A 17,705-nucleotide genomic window follows, 5' to 3' on the forward strand; every position below is an offset into this window, starting at 1 on the left:
TAACATGGCCTCATTATCTCCTAATTTATTCTCTGTCCAACAGCATAGCTACTGTTAGGGGGCCTATAGACTACTCCCACCAGTGTCTTCTTCCCCTTGTTATTTCTTACCTCCACCCATATGGATTCTACATCTTCCGATCCAATATCATTTCTTGCTATCACACTTATTCCGTCTTGTACTAACAAAGCTACCCCACCACCCTTTCCTTCCTGCCTGTCCGTTTGAAAAGTCACATATCCCTGAATATTTAGTTCCCAGCTTTGATCTCCTTGTAACCATGTCTCTGTAATGGCTATAAGATCATACCCATTAATCTCTATTTGTGCCGTTAATTCATTTATTTTGTTCTGAGTACCTCATGCATTTAAGTAAAGAGCCATTAATTTTGCCTTTTTACCATTTTTCCCCCTCTGACCCTATTTGCTGCTGTTTTTTTATGTTTATACACTCTGTCCCTTCCTGTTACACTCTGGGTATCATTACCTAAAGCTGCCCTGCAATGCTGCCATATCCTTCTGCATTGTAAGCGCACGTATCTCCTCTCCAGAACCTTCACCCCCATCTATTTAGTTTAAAGCTCTCTCAACGGCCCGATTATTCGATTCGCCAGGACACTGGTCCCAGCACAGTTCAAGTGAATCCTGTCCCACTGGAACAGCTCCCTTCTACCTAATACTGGTGCCGGTGCCCCATAAACTGAATCCATTCCTCCCACACAAATCTTTGAGCCACGCATTTAACTCCTAGACTTTATTTACCCTATGCCAGTTTGCCCGTGGCTCAGATCGTAATCCCGAGACTATTACCTTGGAGGTTCTGCTTTTTAATTTAGCTCCTAACTGTTCAAGTTCTTTCAGCAGAACCTCCTTTCTAGTACTATCAACGTCCTTGGTCCCAACCTGGATGACGACAACTGATCCCTCCCCTCCCACTCCAAGTACCTCTCCAGCCCTGAGGAGGTGTCCTTAACCCTGGCACTGGGCAGTCAACACAGCCTCCAGGACTCACGCTCACGGCTGCAGAGAACAGTATCAATCCCCCTAATTATACTGTCCCCTACCACTACTATGTTCCTATATCCTCCCCCTACTTGAGTGGCTCCTTTACCATGGTGCTGTGGTCAGTTCACTCATCCTCCTTGCAGTCCCTGCTCTTGTCCACACAGCTTGCAAGAACCTCATAACTTTGGACTGTTGCAGGGGCCGAGGCTCCTCGAATGCTACCCCCGGGTCCCCATACCTGCCTCACCTTCAGTCACACCCTCCTGTCCCTGATCACAGACCCAGTTTGAATTGCCTAATCTGAGACGTGCGACCATCTCCTCGAGCAAAGTGTCCAGGTAACTTTCCACCCCCCTCCCTGACGTAGCGCAATGTCTGCAGCTCAGACTCCAGCTCCTCAACTCGGATCCGAAGTTCTTTGAGCTGCAAACATTTACTACAGATGTGTTCGCTTTGAATCACTTGGTGCCCAGCAACACGTCACCTGCCTTGCCATCGCTATCTTATTTAATCTATTAATTAATTACTCTAGTGTCCCTGCTCTTTACACTTTATTGAATTTAATTGTTTACACCAGTATTGATCTTATACTTAGGCTATTTTTAAGAAAGAGAAATAAAAACTAGAGATCTAAACCCTAACTATAGACCTTAATTTTAATCTAAAGACTAAAAATACTCACCAATCCAACTCACCAATCAGCTGCTCTCTGCACTCTTTTTAAATGAAGTCTCCGTGTTCTGATTTAAATAAAGTCCACAGCTCACTCGCTCTTTGTTTTAAATGACCTATGTTGCTGCCTTGAGTCTTACTCCCTTTTCAATCCATCTCTAGCTCTGTCCCAGCAATTTATAAATATCAGATAAGATGACTGTGCATTTCTGTGGGTGAGGTGGGAGGGGGGGTGGGTAGTGCTTTGTACAGTATTCAAATCCTTCCATGGGACCCCTCCCTACCTATGTAACCTCCTCCACCCCTGCAACGCTCCAAAAATTCTGGCCTCTTGAGCATCCTCAATAATAATCGCTGCACCATTGGTGACCATGCCTGCAGCTACCTGGGCCCTAAACTCCGGGATTGCCTCCCTAAACCTCTCCCTATTCGTCTGCCATAAAAATAATCTACTTAATAATCTTTAATTTAATCATCTTTAATCTAATAATCTATTTAATAAATAATCTACAGCCTACTTAAAAATAACCCCTTTGTCAGACATGATGGACAATGCGTTAAATCTTCAGCACAACTCATCTTTATTTTGATTGAAACAGCTGACATAATAAATCAGAAATGCAACCATTGAAAGAAAATACAAAACAGTCTGCATGTTTGGAGTCTCAAACCCAACCAATCTAATTCAAGGAGATAATGTGCTTTCATTTTGAAAGAAATCTTTAAGAACCAAACAGTGCAAGTGCAATGCATTTGATTCTAAACCTCTGGACCATCGTTAATCATTAAGAGTAATAATGATATCATCGTGCTCTCCCTTCCATAACATTTCACCCTGAAAATCCAGCAGTCCATGTTTCCTAGCCCTCATCAAAATCCCAACGACTTTATCTGAGACAGTGACGTATCTGTCAAACAGTTCACCAAAGGTAACCCTGGTCTTCCCATCCCTCCCCTGTGTCCCCATGTTCCTGATAATGAAGCACATCTCCTTTATTTCTTTCTGGACATGTTCCTGAGCTCGCTGGCCTCTCTCCGCTGTCTTGGAACCCTCCTTCGGCTGCCCGTAGCCTTGATCTCCCTTCTTCAATCGGAGGCCTTTGGCGTAATCATAGTCAAAGTCATCGCTGAAAGGGTTGGTCTTTTGCCTCTCGACGTGATCATCAGCCCATCTCAGCCAGGCCTTCTTCAGGTCGTCCATTGTGCGCACCTGGGCACGTGGGATTGACCTCATCCTCTTCCCTCGGTCAGCTACCCCATCATTCTCCTTGGACTCTTCCTCATTTCCCTCTTTCCTTTTCTCTCCCCCATTGCTTCCATCTTTGCTGTCCACACTGCTGTTGAAGTTGAATAGCTCTTTCCCTTCCTTCTCCCATGATTGTGAGATCTCTGATGCCTTGGTCTGACACAACCGCCTTCTGGTTGGTGACCTGTTGCCCAAAAATGGTTTCGGTGCCACGTCTGGCACCGCCTGATTGAACCGACCGGCCATAAAACTCACCATCTCATTGCCTCCTGAAGTGGATCTGATGCCAACTGTTTTAGTGACTGGAATGGTCCTGATGGTCGATTCAGTTCCTTGAGATCCATTTAGCTCCTTGCTGGAATCCACATTTCCACAGTTGAAGGTGCTTTGGGATTGGGGCACCTTTACTGACTGTTGCTGCTTGTTATGCTCGACAGGATCCTCATCTTTAAAGCCCTCGGGTAGCCAGCCTTGAGGCTCTGCGTTCTGTTTGTGCGAATGGTCACTTGCCCATTTCTGCCAGTTCCTGGTCAAACTGCTCACCAAAGAGACGCACCTGAATTTCTTGATGGCTTTGCTGACTGGTCTTGGGGACCTGAGCTCAGTGTTCATTGTTGTGTGGGGAGCACGGAGAGTGAGGCACTGAAAGTTCAGCCTTGTCGAGATTTAACCCAGTGCTGAATGAGAGTGATTTCAGCCGCTTTATATAGAACGTTGACTGGAAGGTATTTCTAAAGTATGAGAGGTATTTCAGTTTCAGGACAGGGCCCGGGTCCCATCTGACTCACACACATGGAAATGTACCCCTCACAGATGAGCTTTCACTCTTACTGCTTGGCTGTGTTCCAGAGTATGCAAAAATATGTCAAGCTACCGTCTTACGTTCTTTATTGAAGTGACAGGTGGAAGGGTGCCTGAATAGTGCAGACTATCTGATCTAATGAATTCAAGTCCAGCAAAGCCGCTCTCAAGATAAAAACACTGTTATCTGGAGTAAGGCAACACCACAACAGTGGAAAAAATACGCAGGGCAAATATGATATGGCAATCTTGTAGTCATGTTACCGGACCAGTTACCCTGTGGCTTAAACTAATAATCCAGGGGATGCGAGTTTATATCCCACCAAGACAGTTTGAGTATTTAATACTTTTCAAAGATATGGAAATTAAAAAATGGGATCGGTGAAAATGACTATGAAGTTGTTTGACTGTCTTTTAAAAACCCGATTGGGCTGGGTTCTTTGGATATTAATTTATTGGATTTTAAGTTTTTAGATATTAGGGGCATCAAGGGGTATGGAGAGAAAGTGGGAATATGGTGTTGGGATAGAAGATCAGCCATGATCATATAGAATGGCGGAGCAGGCTCGAAGGGCTGAATAGCCTACTCCTGCTCCTTGTTTTATGAATGTTCTTTAACGGTTATCCTCACCCAGTCTAGGCTTTATGTGATGCCCCCACCAGAGTGCTTGACTGTTAACTGCTCTAAGAAGTGGCCTGTGAAGCCACACGGTTCAGGTTAACGAGGGTCAATTGTAACGATTTGTCAGGTTTTTAAAAATTTCTTCGTTCATGGGATGTGGGCGTCGCTGTCTGGGCCAGCATTTATTGCCCATCCCTAATTGCCCCTTGAGAAGGTGGTGGTGAGCTGCCTTCTTGAACTGCTGCAGTTCATGTGGTGTAGGTACACCCACAGTGCTGTTAGGGAGGGAGTTTCAGGATTTTGACCCAGCGACAGTAAAGGAACGGTGATGTCGTTCCAAGTCAGGATGGTGAGTGACTTGGAGGGGAACTTCCAGGTGGTGGTGTTCCCATGTGTCTGCTGCCCTCATCCTTCTAGATGGTAGCGGTCGTGGGTTTGAAAGGCCTGTTGAAGGAATCTTGTGGAGTTGCTTTGAGTTGCTAGGTCTTTGCTAGCATTTATTGTAGTCAATAATTTATCAGCTTCAGTTTATCAGAATTTAAAATGATTGACAAAAGAACCAGAGGCAATTGTGGAAAGATGTTTTTGTGCTATTAGTGGTTTAGATTTGGAATGCACTGCCTGATTGTAGAAGGAGAAAGTATTTCAGCAAATGTGGAAAAGCAGGTGAGTCTGATTGTTCTCTGAAAGAGCTGGCACAGACTTGATGGGTCAAATGGCCTCATTCTGTGCTGTACTACTCTATGATTCTGACTGGCAATGTTAACAAGCATCTTTGTGGGCCACATCAGCTTCAATGCACTACCAGCTGTGCTTAGTGTTGTATTTCGATCCATAAACACAGGAGGGTAGGACATGTGCTATTGCCTTGAACCATTAATTTGGACAGGTACAGCTGATCTTCCAGCTATTCAGTCCTTGCTAGACAGATTCAAAAAGTTCAGAGTTCTGATGAAAGGCTATTGGCCCAATATGTAAACCCTGGGGTTGATTACAGAAAAATGCATAAGTGGAATTAAAAACCTAAGCGAGATAGCTGAAATTTTCCAAGCTTGTTTCTCTCACCGCAGAACCTGCCTGACTTACTCAGCATTTTCTGTTTTCGCTGCAGTTTCTGTGATGTCTTAATTCAGGTGCCATTAGCTGCATGTGTCAGGTGAAACTGATAACATGGGGGTGAGGAGAATTGGGGAATTATTGATAGACTAGGCTCTAGAGCTTATAACGGGCATGTTGGCGTTAGCGAGATTTGCCCTCAAGATGACACGCATGATAAAACTGCGTCTTTGCCATGGATTATTATCGAGTCAGGACTGTGGTAGCTGGAGTGATGCACAGCACAGGGCAAGGCTTGGGAGGCAGGAAGGATACAAGAAGCTAATTGGTGCCTGCCAGAGGGTTAAAGCAGCACATCCTGTGGCACTTTGTTCGAGAACAGGCGGTGATCAAGGTGGATGGTGTAAGTGGCGGGGAGACTGCACATACAAAACGCTCAATGGAAATACCTCTGGGATGAGGCAATGAGACACAATAGACAGGAAAATGATTGCAGAGTGACCTGTGTGATATTTTTGTGCAGGTGCAGTATGCTTGCAATCTCCAAAGCTATGTATCACTAATCCATAACACTAGATTACAAGCACGGGTGGCTCTTGTGAGTCACAGTCTGCTTTCAGCTCATTCCGTGTTTACAGTTTCTTACCTGTTGACATCATGTCCAGAAAAGTAGCAATGGGCTTGTCTAACCTTAAAGGGGCCGCATCAGCTTCACCAGATTTTGCTGCCAGAAAAATGGTGAGTTTAATAATGCTTGCCGTCATTAATGAGCAAACTGACCAGCATCTCGAGGAGAGGGAGAGTTGCCCCATGAGCGATGGGTCACCCCAAGTTTCAGAACAACTTGTGCCAGTCGCCATCAGCCTCACAGTGTGGGTTGCGAAGCTGTTGCATCGACACATTAATTACCCGTTAAACTTTCTGCAGAAAGTTAGGGCTGGCACTTAACAGTGTAAGTATCTTTTTAATGAGCAGATTTATGCTCCTGCAATACAACTTAACCCCTCTTTCCCAGACAGGAAACAATTGAAAAGTGGAGTCTTGTTCCCACAGGTAGTAAATTGCTCCAAGAACATAAGAACATAAGAAATAGGAGCAGGAGTAGGCCTTTCAGCCCCTCGAGCCTGCCCTGCCATTCAATAAGATCATGGCTGATCTGCCCCAGGCCTCAACTCCTCTTTCGTGCCAGCTCCTCATAACCCTCAACTCCCCAATATTTCAAAAATCTATCTAACTCCCCTTTAAATACTTTCAGTGATCTAGCCTCCACAAATCTCTGGGGTGGAGAATTCCAGACATTCATTACCCTCTGAGAGAAGAAATTCCTTCGCATCTCCGTCTCCAGTGAATGTCCCCATATTCTGTAACTATGTCCCCTAGTTCAAGATGCCCCAACTAGTGGAAACATCTTCTCAACATCTACCCTGTCAAGCCCCCTCAGAATCTTGTACGTTTCAATAAGATCACCCCTCATTCTTCTAAACTCTAATGAATAAAGGCCTAACCTGTTTAGCCGTTCTTGATAAGTCAACCCTTCCATCCCAGGAATCAGCCTAGTGAATCTCTTTTGAACTTCCTACAATGCCAGTATATCCTTCCTTAAATACTGGGACCAAAACTGTCCACAGTACTCCAGGTGTGGCCTCACCAACACCCTGTATAATTGTAACAAGACTTCCCTATTTTTAAATTCCAATCTCCTAGCAAAACAGGCCAAAATTCTATTTGCCTTCTCAATTACTTGCTGCACCTGCATGCTAACTTTTTGTGTTTCATGCACAAGAACACCCAGATCCCTCTGAGCTGCACTTTTTTGGGTCTCTCTCCATTTAAATAATAGCCTGCCTTTTGATTCTACCTACCAAAGTGCTGGACCTCATACTTTCTACATTAAACTCCATTTGCCAGGTTTTTGCCCACTCACTCAACCTATATATATCCCCTTGCAGATTCCTTATATCCTCATCACAACATGCCCTCCCACCTATTTTTGTACTGTCAGCAAATTTGGATACAATACACTCTGCCCCCTCCTCCAAGTCATTAATATAGATAGTAAATAATTGAGGCCCTAGGACTGATCCTTGTGGCGCTCCACTAGTTACATCTTTCCAACCTGAAAATGACCCATTAAACTTGATTCTGTCTTCTGTGTGTTAACCAATCCTCAATCCATGCTAATACATTACCCCCAATACCGTGAGCTCTTATCTTGTGCAATAACCTTTTATGTGGAACCTTATCAAATGCCTTCTGGAAATCCAAGTACACTACATCTACCAGTTCCCCTAATCAACTCTGCTTCTGATATCCTCAAAGAACTCTCGCAAATTTGTCAAACATGATTTCCCTTTCACAAACCCACGTAGACTCTGTTTGATTGTGTTAACCTTCTCTAAATGTCCTGCTATTTCTTCCTTAAAAATGGACTTTAGCATTTTCCCAATGACAGATGTTAGGCTGACTGGCCTATAGTTTCCTGCTTTTTGTCTCCCTCCCTTCTTGAACAGGGGCGTCACATTAGCAGTTTTCCAATCCATTGGGACCCTCCCGAAATCCAGTGAGTTCTGGAATATTTCGACCAATGCCTCCACTGTCTCTGCAGCCACTTCCTTTAAAACCGTTGGATGCAGGCCATCAGGTCCTGGTGACTTGTCTGCCTTTAGTCCCATTAGTTAGTCAAATACTTTGCCCCTCGTGATAGAAACTGTTACAAGATCTTTCCTCCCATTAGCTCCTTGCTTATCTGATACCTTTGGAATGTTTATAGTGTCCTCCACCGTGAAGACCGATGCAAAATATTGGCTTAAATTATCTACCATTTCCCTGTTCCCTGTTATCAGTTCTCCAGTTGCATCCTCCAAGGGTCCCATGCTCACTTTAGCTACTCTCTTTCTTTTTATATACCCATAGAAGCCCTTTCTGTTTGTTTTTATACTTCTTGCCAATTTACTTTTATAATCAATTTTCTCCCACTTTATTAGCTTTTTAGTTATCTGCTACTGGTTTGTAAAAAAAATTCCCAATCCTCTGGTCTACCACTAGTTTTTGCTGCTTTGTATGCCTTAGTTTTTGATTGGATACTCTCCTTGACCACCTTTGTTAACCATGGGTGGCTCATCCTTCTCATCGAGTCCTTCTTTTTGACTGGGATAAATTTTTGCTGAGCGTTATGAAATATCTGCTTAAATGTCTGCCACTGCTCATCCACTGACCTTCCCCTTCGTCTACTTTCCCAGGCCGCTTTAGACAACTCTCTTTTCATATCTCTGTAATTTCCCTTATTTAAGTTGAGGACACTGGTTTGAGACCCAAGTTGCTTGTCCTCAAACTGAATTTGAAATTCTACCATGTTGTGATCGTTGCCCCCTTAGAGAATCCTTAACTATGATATCTCTTATTAATCCCACCTCATTACACATTACTAGATCTAAAATCCCAGGTAGGTGCAACGTATTGCTCAAAGAAACAATACTTGATGCATTCTACAAATTCATCTTTCATGTTACCCCTGCCAATCTGATTTGTCCAGTCAATATGCAGATTAAGATAATCTATGACAATTGTAATGCACTTCTTACACGCCTCCATTATTTCCAGACTTATACTTTGTGCTACAGTGAGGCAACTCTTCGGGGGCTTATAGGCGACTCCCACCTGTGACTTCTTCCCCTTTCTGTTCCTTATTTCCACCCAAACTGATTCCACATCGCGATCTATTACACCTATATCACTACTCACCACCACACTGCTACTTTCCTCTATTAACAAAGCTACCCCACCTCCTTTTCCTTTTCACCTATTTTTCTAGAATGTCAAATACCCTTGAATATTGAGTTCCCAGTCTTGGTCACCCTGCAATCACGTCTCTGTAATAGCTATTAGGTCATATCCATTTATTTCTATTTGTGCCATCAACTCATCTATTTTGTTACAAATGCTGCGTGCATTCAGATAAAGAGCCTAAAGCTTTGCCTTTTTATCATTATTACTCATTCTAGTTCTAATTTCTGCTGCACTCCTCTGCTTATATTTTCTGCCCCTTCCTGTCACACTTTGATTATCGTTTGCCTCTTCACTACCCTGCACCTCTGCTCTCTCGTTTTTTTTTTGAGTTTTTAAACTCCTCTTCAATTGAACCCTCCACCCTGACTAATTAGTTTAAAGTCCCATCTACAGCCCTTGTTATACAATTCGCCAGGACACTGGCTGCAGCATGGTTCAAATGAAGCCTGACCCAACAGAACAGCTCTCTCCTTCCCCAGTACTGGTGCCAGTTCCCCATGAATTGGAACCCATTCCTCCCACACCAATCTTTGAGTCACACATTTACCTCTCTAATCTTATTTACCCTACGCCAATTTGCAAATGGCTCAGGAGTAATCTGGAGATTATTACCTTTGTGGTTCTGCTTTTTAATTTAAGCACATAAGAACATAAAAAATAGGAACAGGAGAGGACCATTTGGCCCCTCGAGCCTGCTCCACTATTCAATGAGATTATGGCTGATCTTCTTGTGTTTCAGTTTCCACATTCCCATCTAACCCTGATAACCTTTGATCTCCTTGCCTAACAAAAATCTATCTCCCTCTGCCATAAAAATATTCAATGACCCCCACCTCCACCACCTTCTAAGGCAGAGAATTCCAAAGTTGCACAACCCTCTGAGAGAAAAAATTTCTCCTCATCTCTGTCCTAAAAGGGCGACCCCTAATTTTAAAATAGTGCCCCCTTGTTCTGGACTCACCCACAAGAGGAAACATCCTTTTGACATCCACTTTGTCAAGACCGTTCAGGATCTTGTATACTTCAATCAAATCACCCCTCACTCTTCTAAACTCCAGTGGAAACAATCCCAGTCTGTCTAACCTTTCCTCATAAGACAACCCACTTATTCCAGGTATCAATCTAGTAAACCTCCTCTGAACCATCTCCAAGCTGCTCATAGCCCCTCAACAGAACCTCTTTCCTAGTCCCACCTATGTTATTGGCACCTACGTGGACCACAACAACTGGATCCATCTGATCCCACTTCAAGTTCCTCTCCAGACCAGAAGGGATGTCCTTAACCTTGGCACCAGGCAGGTAACACAGCCTTCAGGACTCTCTGTCTTTGCTGCAGAGAACAGTGTCTATTCCCCTAACTATGCTACCCCCTATTACTACTACATTTCTCTTTTCTCCCCCCACTTGAATGGCGCTCTGTACCACAGTGGTCAGTTCACTCATCCTCCCTGCAGTCTGTGCCCTCGTCCACACCAGGAGCAAGAACCTCATACCTACTGGACAAGGGCACTGGCTGAGGCTCCTCCAAAGCTAAGTTTTGGACCCCCATACCTGCCTCACTTGCAGTCACATCCTCCTGTCCCTGACCACGGTCCAAATTTGATGTAATTAATCTAAGGGGTGTGACTGTCTCCTGAAACATAGTCTCTTGATAACTCTCCCCCTCCCTGATGTGTTGCTGTGTCCACAGCTTGGAGTCCAGTTCCTCAACTCTGAGCTGAAGTTCCTCGAGCAGCCAACACTTGCTGCAGATGTGGTCACCATGGACCACACTGGCACCCACCAGTGCCCACATACTGCAGCTGCAACACATCACCTGCCCAGCCATCTCTATTCTATTTAATTAGTTAATCTGAGTGTTAAATATTTTAAAAGTGAATATTTTAACTGTACTCTTCAGCTGTAATAAAGTCTCCTGATTTAAACCACTTGGCCAATCAAAAGAGACATGGAAGAGATGCCCACCAATCACCTACCTGTTTTCCTTTGATGCCACACTTTGGCTCTGACAGGTAGAAACAGGTTGAAGGGGCTCTCTGCTGCCGGGTTTTATCTCCCACCATCACTGCCCTTCTCACGCTGCTCCGCTCTCTGTCTTTAAAAGTTTGAAATTTTAAATGTTTTAATTCTTTTCCAATTTCTGTCTCTTTTAAAAACCAGCTTGGATTGAATGGCCTGTTTCCGCACTCTGTAACTTACTTAATTTTATTCTTTCATGAGACATGGGCGTCACTGACAAGGCAAGCATCTATTGCCCATCCCTCATTGCCTTTGAGCTGAGTGGTTTGCAACACCATTTCAGAGGGCAGATAAGAGTCAACTACATTGCTGCAGGTCTGGAGTCATATATAGGCCAGACCTGGTGAGGATGGCTGATTTCCTTCCTTAAAGGACATTAGTAAACCAGATGGGTTTTTACAACAATTGACGATGGCTTCATGGTCACCATTACTGAAAGTAGCTTTTAATTCCAAATTTATTAATTGAATTTAAATTCCACCAGTTGCCACAGTGGGATTTGAACCCACACCCCCCCTGGGTTACTATGATTAATAGTCCATGTAATTCTCTCCCATTTCATCCAATCTTTTTTTCCCTCTCTTTATTTCTTTTTCTGTACCTGCCTCTAATTCACATGATTTCCGACTCCGTCATTCTTGCGTTTCTTTCTCAATCACTAATCCCTATCCCTTTAAGGCGATAGACTGTTGGTCTTGTCGTTCACTGAGGTTCATGTTCTTCGCTTCACCTCCAGTCCTTTATGGTGCAGGTCATTTCAAGGTGAAAGGTGAGAGAAAAAAGTCCAACTAACATGACGCCCCATGAGATGCCCCACCTAAGAAAGACCTGGGCCATCATGTGGCAAAGGTTGTTGCAGGAAATAGGGGGAGAAGGGAGCAAGGAAAATAAAGTGGTTTTGATCATGATGTCTGGCCAGCAATGATAGTTTTACACTCAGCGTAAATTGAACATCACCCCCAAGGCAGGCGAGTGGAAATATCTGCTTCACATTTCATGAACCCAGCAATCTTACCACTGTCAGTTATAATCACCAGCAACATCACCTCATGTTCATATTGCAGCTTTGGCATAATAAAATGGCCCAAGGTGCTTCACAGGAGCACGATGAAATTTCATAGTCAGTCAGATAAGGAGATATTAGGGCAGGTGACCAAAAACCTGGTCAAAACTTGGTTTAAGAAGCATTTTCTTTCTTTACTCTTTTGTGGGATGCGTGCATCTCTGGCAAGGCCAGCATTTGTCATCCATCCCTAATTGTCCTTGAACTAAGTGGCTTGCTTTTCAGTTAAGAGTCAACCACGTTGTCTGGATATGGAGTCACACGTAGGCCAGACCAGGAGATTTCCTTCCCTAAAGGGACATGAGTGAACCAGATGGGTTTTTATGACAATTGATAGTTTTGTGGTCACCATCACTGACTGAGTCTAGCTTTATATTCCAGACTTTTAACTGAATTTAAACTCCACCAGCTGCTGTGGTGGGATTTGGATTTAAACCTGTGTCCCCAAAGCATTAGCCTGGGACCCTCTGGATTACTAGCCCAGGGTTATTACCACTATGCCACCAACTAGGGTTCATCCTCATGGCTGGCTGCGTCCACATATGTATGGGCTGCCCAAGACACACCCTATATGCCCCATCTTATCTATGACTGATTCTGCGCAACATGAGTTGGCAAATGGCTGGGTGAATTGTTATAACCAGCTTTGACCAAGTTTTCCAACACACGGTGAAGGATTCCTTCACATTTACGAAGGCCACACAGGACTTGCATATCGATAGCAATGCTGTGTCCATGTGCTCATTTGACATCGCTAGCCTATTCACCAATGTTCCACTTAAAGAAGCCATAGTTATTTGGGCTGCAGCACTATATTGTGGCGATCGTGCCGCTATTGCATGATCAGTATTCAATGAACTTACGAACTCAGCAACTCACGCAGTTGAGTTCAGTTTTAATGACATCATGTATGCTCAAATAGATGGTGTTGCCACAGGATCCCCTCTAGGCCCAACTCTAGCAAACATCTTTGTTGGGTTCCATGAGAACCGTGTCTTCAATGGAATGACACCTAACCTTCTACCCTCACATATCTCTGATATGTGGATAATACATTTGCTGTATTTAAATCGCAGCTGTGAGTATTAGTTTCCTTACATGTCTTAATTGGCTCCATTGTGCACTCAAATTCACCATTGAAATGGAGCAGTCAAATGAACTCCTCTTCCTTGATGTATTAGTTGAGAAATCTTCTAGGGGATTCTCTACCATGGTCTACTGCAAGCCTAGCTTCACTGGTCAATATACCCATTGGGATTCTTACAGTTCCAAGTGCTATAAGATTGGTCTTATCAGCACCTTGTAAATAGGGCCCGAGCCATTTGCTCACAGTGCAACCTTGATGCTGAAGGAGGTGCATCAAAGGCACCCTGTGGGATAACGGTTAACCTGATCAGCCCATTTCGCGGAATATATCACGCAAACCCATGAATGGGTCGAAGGTCGTCACTTTCGGTCCTGAAAGGTGACCAGTCTACCTTAGATAACCCTGGAAGGGTAAGGTATCTCAAAAATTTGAGCAACAGGTGAAGCTAGCTGTTTCACGCTGCTACTGTGCAGCAACACGAGTGGGTATTTGCCACTAAAAGGATGCTGCCGTCAAACCAAATGAAGAGCCCAGGCGGCCTTTGCATTTATCACGGACCCTCATCCACGGGCGGGATGAAGTTTCATGAAGTGTTTATAAATTGAATGAAAGTTTTAAGTAAAGTTCATTGACATGTCCCAGCCCATGTGACACTGTCACATGAGGGAACACGTCTTAAAATTTCTTTCTATATATTAAAATTTAAAATGATCAAGCTGCCTCAGGGAGATTTCTGTGCTCTTTCCTGCAGATGTGGGAAAGAGCACAGGGCCCGACTCAACCTCCTCCCTCCGCCTGCTCAGCGCTCCCGGGTGCGCCTCACGCTGGGCGGGCATTCATTGGCACACCCATGTAAAATGGCGGCATGCAGCTGATCGTGGGTGGCGATTGGCTGTGCGCCCACCTGCGCCAGCTCCTGCCCAATCCTCCCCCCCCACCCTCAACGGGGAGAAAATTCTCCCCAATGATAACTTTCCAAAGGATAAGCACTTGAAAAGGAAAAAGTTGCAGGTGTAAGGGTAAAGAGTGGGAGGAGTGGGACTAATCGGTTAATAAGAACAGGCAGCACTGGATTGGTTATCCCTTATACACAGGCCTGGGTCATCCGCTAAAACTAACTGCTTGGGTGAGATAATAGAGGGTTTTTGTATTCCGGGAAATGCCACAGTTTTCAGGAAGGAAGATTTGATTTCAATGGTCAACATGATATTGCCTTTTTCCCACAATCAGCAGATGGTAGAACAGATATAGAACAGAAGGAGGCCATTGGGCCCATCGTGCCCATACTGGCTCCCTGGAAGAACTAAAATTAATCTCCCGTTGTTCAAAAGATCCCCAACTGCAGTTGACAGCTGATTTGACTGTCCCATACTGAGGATCCACTTTCTCAGCCTGTGCACTGACAACAGGAAAAACATGGGTTAAGCTCCTTTCACTGGTTTAGAGAATAATGTGCGTAGGATATGGGCGTTGCTGCCAAGGACACCACTTACTGCACAGCCTGAGTTCCCTCTTGAGAAGATGATGAGCCTCCTTCTTGAGCCTCTGCGCTCCGTATGGTGAAGATGCCCTTATAATGCGGGGAGATCCAGGATTTTACCCAGAGATGGTGGAGTAACTGAGACATATTTCCAAGAGAGGATCGGAAAGTAATTCTCAGCCAACATTTCAATATCGGGCCAAGCTCCTCACAGCGTTATTCTATAAATAGAAGGTTGTAAATTACTTTAATAAATTATGAAGAAGAAAGTATAGACAGCAGCGTAACTTGTGACGTTATCGGGAAGCTTAAATTTCACAGCCTGTGAGATTTTGCTGTAAATATAGATTGCATTTTCTTTAAAACTGTAGAGATATAATGATGCTGAAGGCACCAATGGAATTAATTTTCCTGGTACATTTATCACCAATTTGTAAACAGCATCATTAAGGAACAATAATTTTTTTTTCCGTTTGCTGATATTTGAATATTCGGGCTGTGGTAGACACTGTTTGTGTGAGGGATGCTCTGTGTAGGCTGCTATTTTAGATCAGTTCAATCAAGACTCTCACTGAGAAAGAACTTCTGTCTTTGAACACAGAACAGATAATCTGTTGTTAGTGATGTTGTTTGAGGGATAAACATTGGCCAGGAACCCGGGATAACTTTGAGATAGTGGCCTAGGATATTTTATGTCCATTTGAGAGGGCAGGCAGGGTCTCAGTATAACATCTTATCTAAAAGACATGAGAACATAAGATATAGTTGCTGGAGAAGGTCCTCAGTGTGCAGCACTCCCTCAGTACTTCACTGAGAGTGTCAGCCTGGATATTTGTGCTTGGTTCTCTGGAGTAGGATTTGAGCCAACAACATTTTGACTCTGAGACGAGAGTGCTACCCATTGAGCCACAGCAATTAAAATGAGGGAATCACTTACCCCATTCCTGACCCCACTGCTTTCCTGCAATCTCTCAATATTAACCTAGGCTGGTGAATGGCAGGACAGTGGATTCCCCTTAAATATTCAGATGAGGGGCTGACTGCAATTTTAGTTGAAGGTCTAAGTGGAAGGGGCAGTGACAGAATCCTCCTCAGGCTGGACCTGGCTGGAGCTGGTTTCTGGGCTATAAGCCAAGTCTAAAAATTTTGTTTTAGATTTCCTTGTGTGCAAAGAAGGCAGGAGCGCCCCCTCAGATCTCACAACGCAGACATGGGTCTCCTTCACACTGGGCTCTCCTGCACCCACCCCCCAGTCTTTACCAGGCCCTCTCCCCTCAGCATTCTAACCCTGTCACAGGTCTTCCCTACTGACAGCAGATCATACCTCCTCCACCCCTCCTCACCCCACCACGGGACCACTGTTGCACCCCCCTGCCTCAAGATTCCCACTCCCACCTGCCACCAGGTAATAAATCTGGTCAGGCTACAGCAAAGGTTCTGGGCCTCAATAACATCCTGACAGTGGTGTGTCCTGTCCACAAAAAGCAGGAGAAATCCAATCCAGCCGATTCCCATCCCACTAGAACCCTCTCGATCACCAGCAAAGTGATGGAAGGTGTCCTCGGCAGGGTCAAGTGATGCTTTTTCATCAATAACCTGCTCACCCATGCACAGTTAGGGTTTTGTTAAGGTCACTTGGCTTCAGACTTCTTTCCAGCCTTGGTCCAAACGTGGACAAAAGAGCTGCATTCAGGAGGTGAAGTGGGCTGGTTGACCTTGATATAAAAGCAATTTTATCCAGTGTGGCATCAGGGAGTCCCAGCAAAGTTCACGTTAATGGGAGTCAGGGGGAAAGCTCTCCACTGGTTGGAGTCATACCTAGCACAAAGGAAGATGGTTGTTGGGGGTCAATCATCCCAGTTCGAGGACATCACTGCAGGAGTTTCTCAGGGTAGTGTCCTCAGCCCAACCATCTTCATCAATGACCTTCCTTCCATCATAAGAACAGAAGTGAGGGGAATAGGTAGAGTGGACAGGTTAAAATTGTTTCCCTTGGTGGAGAATTCTAGAACCAGGGGACATAGATTCTAGATAAGTGGCAGAAGGTGTAGGGGGGACATGAGGAAGAACTTTTTTACACAGAGGGTAGTGGGTGTCTGGAATTCGCTGCCCGAGTTGGTGGTAGAAGCAGAAACTCTAAACTCTTTTAAAAAGTACCTGGATCTGCACCTTAAGTGCTGTAAGCTGCAGGGCTATGGGCCGGTTGCAGGAAGGTGGGATTAGAAAGGGCACCTGGGTGTCCTTGGGCTGGCATGGATAAGATGGACCAAATGGCCTCCTCCTGTGCTGTAACTTTTCTATGTTTCTCTGGTTCTAAGTGAGGAAACCGTATCCAGGTGCAGCAAGGCCTGAACAACATTCAATCTTGGATTTATAAGGGACAAGTAACATTCATCCCACACAAGTGTCAGGCTATGATCATCTCCAACAAGAGAGGATCCAACCATCACCCCTTGATGTTCAATGGAATTACCATCGCTGAGTCCCCCACTATCAACATCCTGTGGGTTACCATTGACCAAAAACTGAACTGGACTAGCCATATAAATATTGTGGCTACAAGATCAGATCAGAGACTGGGAACTCTGGGGCGAGTAACTCAATTCCTGACTCCCCAAAGCCTGTCCACTATTTACAAGGCACAAGTCAGGAGTGAAGATGGTATTCCCTCCAATCCTGCAACTACCACATAGGCCAGTTGAAGAGGAGAAGCTACAACCTCCGATCGCACAGCGACCAGAGAGACTCACACTTCCTTTAACCGGTTTTATTCAAGCATATACAAGGGAGCCGCACTCATTGCTAAGAATACAGACCCGGCTCCCAGATTGATTACATTTCATTCCTTTTGTACTTTTTCATATCAGAA

At 44.6% G+C, this 17,705-nt stretch overlaps 1 protein-coding gene and 1 pseudogene across 1 annotated transcript in view; both read right to left on the bottom strand.

The window, feature by feature from the left end:
- Positions 1 to 15,793, bottom strand: part of timmdc1 (translocase of inner mitochondrial membrane domain containing 1) — a 40,954-nt gene extending 25,161 nt beyond the window's left edge. Inside the window, exon 1 of the mRNA XM_078554846.1 lies at positions 15,774 to 15,793. Coding sequence (XP_078410972.1) covers positions 15,774 to 15,778 — 5 coding nt within the window. The 5' untranslated portion in view covers positions 15,779 to 15,793. The remainder of the gene's footprint in view (positions 1 to 15,773) is intronic.
- On the bottom strand, positions 2,234 to 3,614 carry LOC144688373 (actin-binding Rho-activating protein pseudogene; annotated as a pseudogene).
- Positions 15,794 to 17,705: the final 1,912 nt, after the last annotated feature.

This window comes from Cetorhinus maximus, chromosome 13, assembly GCF_964194155.1.
Source record: "Cetorhinus maximus chromosome 13, sCetMax3.hap1.1, whole genome shotgun sequence".
NCBI lineage: Eukaryota > Metazoa > Chordata > Chondrichthyes > Lamniformes > Cetorhinidae > Cetorhinus > Cetorhinus maximus.